Source organism: Octopus bimaculoides, chromosome 20 (genome assembly GCF_001194135.2).
Source record: "Octopus bimaculoides isolate UCB-OBI-ISO-001 chromosome 20, ASM119413v2, whole genome shotgun sequence".
NCBI classification, from domain to species: domain Eukaryota; kingdom Metazoa; phylum Mollusca; class Cephalopoda; order Octopoda; family Octopodidae; genus Octopus; species Octopus bimaculoides.
In genome coordinates this window covers 25,411,899-25,416,936 of record NC_069000.1, presented here as the reverse complement: position 1 = coordinate 25,416,936, position 5,038 = coordinate 25,411,899, and the positions used below count along the sequence as shown (strand labels likewise).

At 38.3% G+C, this 5,038-nt stretch overlaps 1 protein-coding gene across 1 annotated transcript in view; it reads left to right on the top strand.

Annotated features, from left to right (window-relative positions):
• LOC106881273 (transmembrane protease serine 2) overlaps nt 1-5,038 on the top strand; it is a 26,054-nt gene that overhangs the window by 1,244 nt on the left and 19,772 nt on the right. Inside the window, exon 2 of the mRNA XM_014931599.2 lies at nt 3,580-3,668. Within this exon, the coding sequence (XP_014787085.1) occupies nt 3,580-3,668 (89 nt within the window). The remainder of the gene's footprint in view (nt 1-3,579; nt 3,669-5,038) is intronic.

The window sequence follows — 5,038 nt, the reverse complement described above, 5'->3', positions numbered from 1 at the left end:
TTTTGTTTGTTTTTGTCCTGTTTTTTTATTTGTTTCCGTCATTAGACTGCGGCTATTCTGGGGTACTGCCTTGAATACATTCAGAAGATAAATGCATATACACATGTATATACACATTTATATACATGTAGACAAATATATTTACATAGAGCATAAAAAATAAAAAATTACTAGTTCTTTTAACTCGACTGAGAGCTCGAAATTACGTAATAATCGTAATATTCCTTATTTCTTTACTACCCACTACACACAGAGGGGACAAACAAGGATAGACAAACGGATTAAGTCGATTATATCGACCCCAGTGTGTAACTGGTATTTATATAATCGACCCCGAAAGGATGAAAGGCAAAGTCGACTTCGGCAGAATCCGAACTCAGAACGTAGCTGCAGACGAAATACCGCTACGCATTTCGCATGTCGCGTTAATGTTTCTGCCAGCTCGCCGCCTTTAATAATCGTAATATTCCTAATTAGCAGATGGAACGTACAAAAGAGTCATGGATATACAACTAGAAAATGGTCGCATACAGATATCATAAATCTGGCTTCTTATATCATGCGAAAAAATTGTCAAGAGCAGCTCACATAGTAGTTCTAGAGATTTATAGCTTGAAGCGGAGAGGAGGACGAAATGGAGCAAGTGACAGGAAGGAAGAGATAGAAGAAGAACAATAGAAAATACAGGGTGGGAAGAGGGAGGGGAAGTCTGCAATATAGTGTGAGTAAATAGAGGTAGAAGAGATGTGCCAGAGGGAAGACGGGAGAGATAAGTTAAAGTCATTACGTTGAAAAGGGGCGTCACTTGTGGTCGAGTATGTCACTAAGCAGACTTTAAATCGCTTAAAGATGGTCGCTGGCCATAGAGAAGGACAGGAAGAGAAAGCAATGAAATAAAAGAATGGAGGTAGGGACAGCGGAGGAGGAGGACTGCTGAGAAAGGAACGAGGAGAACAGAGAAGAGGCAGACTTTAAATTAATTAGGGGTAGAAAATGGTTATAGAGAAATACAGGAAGAGTCAAGGAATGAAATCAAGAAAAAGGGGTCGGGTAGCTGAGGAGGAAAATATGCTGAGATAGGGGAGAAAGGTACAAAGAGAATAGAGAAAGTACATTAGAAAGAGAAGAAATATGCTGCTTGCTTAGCTATGTGCTAAGTTTGGGCTTAATCATAATTTGGAGATGCAAAATGGACAAACGTAGAATAAAATTTGTGTTTACATTAAAAGATTACGTCAGGAAACCTATCGAGTAACGATCAGTTATGATGGCGAAGGATAACAAGCGATTTCTTGAAACACAACTTAGAAGCACGTTGGTTACTATTGTACAGGAAACATCACAAACAATGACCAAGATAAGGTATAGAGAATATTCCGAGGATTGATGTTGTGTAAGTATGTAGTCAAGGAGGTAGAGAGTCTAAAAGCTCGATTTGAAATCGAATTCATGTGAGTCCGATAGCACTTGAAATCAACAGTATTACCAATGTACAGCCTAGCTTGATGGGAACATGGTGCTATTATTCGGCATTATATACTACATTATAGCGTAAAGAAAAAACATCCAATGGACAAAGTTGGGAAACCTGACAATTGCAGTTTTTCCTATCAGCGGTGGACTTAAGATTGATGCTTATTCTGGTCTGATTCATATGATCTGTAACACTCGAAGAAGAATCGGCTGGGTTATTATTACAAGTTTGGGAGTAGGAAAGGTCATTACGGCTGTTATATGTGGTCCCAGGATAACTATTATTGAAGTGGGTCGGGTTTTGAGGTCATAGTATCATTACTATCAGTTGGTATAGGGTAGGATCCGGTTGGATAGATCGTAGAGTCCACATAAGGCGGTTTACTTTTCGCCTGTTGGGGATGAAATTATAGATCCTAAATTTGGTATTGTAGAGTAAGAGATTTTAATCGAAACTTTATTAAAAATAGGGTAATATTTATCTTGAGGTGAGAAATTGGAGCTTAAGATTTTGAAAAATAGCTTGGATAAAGATGTAACCTGAAGAGAGAATGGTGGCGTAAACCATAAAATCTTCCGCCTTCTGTCCGTGGAGGGATTAGAACGCGGGAATGGGGAGGCTTGGGGTTATTTAACGTTCGAGGCAGCCAGACGAGTATTGGGAATAAGGAAATTCAGTTGCAGGTTGATGGGATGTGGACGGGTAGATGTAAACTGGGTGTGCTCAGAATCCGCACTGGGAAAGAGAAGTGCAAGTTTTGTTTTTAGTTTAGACGTCGATATATTATAGTGACTCATACAATTTATGGCGAAGTCGAGGGTGACATCTAAGGAGTTAACTACTTTTGTGGTATTTTCAAATGAGATAGAAAGATTATGGTTTTTAGAGAATCTATGGAGGGCCTTCCAGGTACGTTCAATGGATGGTTGGGACATACTTGTGGCTGTAAGGAATGTGTCATCCCTGTACAGACCGTGGAATAGGTTGAGGAAGTGTTTATAAATATGAGAAAAAAATGAAGAGACCAACCAGGTCAGTAACTTGAGCAGAGTTGGATGAGCCCATGGTTATATCAAACAGATACTAAGATTAATTGCAGGACCAGTAATTGCTATTGAAATGTAGAAGTGTTTTCCTAAGATGATGTCCATGCCAGAGCGAGAGAGGGGTGTGTATTTTCTTGCAAAGATTAGAGCCTTGTTTAATAGAACTGGTGATATAAAGGCGTAGCAGTTTGAAATATCGAACTGAAGGAAATGGGTGCGTGACTTATCAGAAAGAGAGTGGAACCAAGTGATGACATCACCGGTACACTTCCAGACTGGAAGCTTAACTTCTCTCCTTACTAAAGGTATAACTCAGTCGATTATGCATTTGCTAAACTTTACAGGCACGGAAGTGCCATCACCCGGGCCTGTCCGAGGTGCTCCCAGAACGAAGAAACCATTCTGCACGCCCTAGTCCAGTGCCCGAGTATTGTTGACCAGTGGGTTTATGTCGAACACCTGTTGTCGCGTGTGGGACGAATCCGGCTATCAGCTGAATCCATTGTGAAGGTTGCCCCGCCGCCCTCTTTTGTCCGGGAGGGGAAGGCAATTTTTATTTGTCTAGTGGTTGTAGCGAAAGAGGTAGTATAGTGGACCCGTTTGAAAGTCCGAAAGACAGACACTTTCCTCTTTGGCCAAGCCCTCAGCAACTTTTTTAAGTTTCACTTGAAAAAGAAGTTGAGGGTGGTGAGGGAAGTGTTGCCTTGTAGCAAGTTTGTTGAAAGGTGAGTGAATGTTGGTAGAATGGCCAGTGTGAAAGGACCAATTCTGAGCGTGCACCTGTAAACAAAAGGAGAAGGGTTCTTGCCCTGTTGTTCAGGCACCCGTGACTTTTGTGGGGTTTTTCACAAGGTCCTTAATGTGCTTCCCCTATTGGGAGTTTTAAATTGTTTAATATTTACTCGTTATATATACAGTTTACACGTTGTAAAACCCATTGTATCGTTCTGTTTTTGTCTTTTATGTTGTCTCTTAATGTAATTTTATGTAATCCCTTGTGGCTGATAAACGAATTAATTATTATTCTTAATCTTATTTCTTTTCTCTTTTTCTGTAAAGGTGATGCTCCTTGTGAGCGGTGTCCGGATGTGCGCAGGAACAATCCTCAACAACGACTGGGTATTGACAGCAGCACATTGCTTTGACTAGTAAGACAACTTGGTCTCTTGAAATTAACTTCATGCATAAATTCGCCTAAACTTACTTGATACACTTTTCTGCTCTCTACATCATCTATACACACACACACGCACCACACACACACATACACACACACACACACACACACACACACACACACATGCACACGTACAGACACATGTGTGTTTACGTATGTATGTATGTGTGTATATATACATATATGTATATATATAATGTAACTGTGGTAAAGTATATCAATAATGTTTTACAGTGTGTATGGATACACTGGTATATAGTTATATGAAAGTTCACACTCTATGTAACCATGTTTTAATCTATATTTTTATATTATCCGTCTTAATTTATATCCTCATCATAGTCTATCTTGATATAGATCTTAATCATAAAATATATTAATCCTGTATTAATCTATGTATTAACTTCTTCCCCTTTTAATTGATATTTCAATTGTCCGTATTAATTTATATTTTAACTTTATTGTCTTGCGATAAATCGTAATTATATCCCATCATAATGTGTAATTTAACCATGTCTATTTTTTTTTATTCAATATCTTAACCATATCCATTTTTTACGACATTCTTTTCACTTTACGCAGCCAAATCATTTGAACTGTGATATCGTAAGTTCGAATTATTGGTAAAGCTGGTCATCGTAGATAGAATCTGAAATTGGGTGAGAAAATAGGAGGAAAGAAGGTGTGCAGATAGTCACTTAGAATTGTTCTTAAGAATAGATGCGCAAGCGATCAGCCTCCTATAATACAATTGTGATTTACTCCATCATCGGAGAAAGAATGATAAAAAGCTTTAGTAGGAAGCAATGATATACTAGTAGTGGCGGTGATGGTGCGTATATAGAGGTGAGCTTCAAAGACAGATAGGAAATAAGAGACATAACAAGGGGTGTATATATAAAGTTCATGATTTAGACGAAGTTGTAGAAACATACAACCTGGTATTCAACTCAGTAATGTCTTGCAATAAATACTTGTCTTTTATTATTATTATTATTGTTCAGCAGTTTTATTTTTATAACGTGCTTTCACTTCACTACCGAGCGCAGCTCTGTGATCCTTGGGTATGTGCTGTGGTTTGCTGTGGTGCTCTTATGGTTACTGTATTGAAAGTGTTTTGCGTAGGATGTGTGCTGTGCCCAGTAGTGCAATTTTCTGTATGTTATATATATTTGTAAGTCCTGGTGTTTTTGCTATGTATTTGTCTGGATATTTTTTTATTATACCTAAGGCACCTACTATAATAGGAATTATTTCTGTTTTTAGATTCCACATTCGAGTTACCTCTATTTCCAGGTCTTTGTATTTTGAAAGTTTTTCTATTTCTTTTAGGGAAATGTT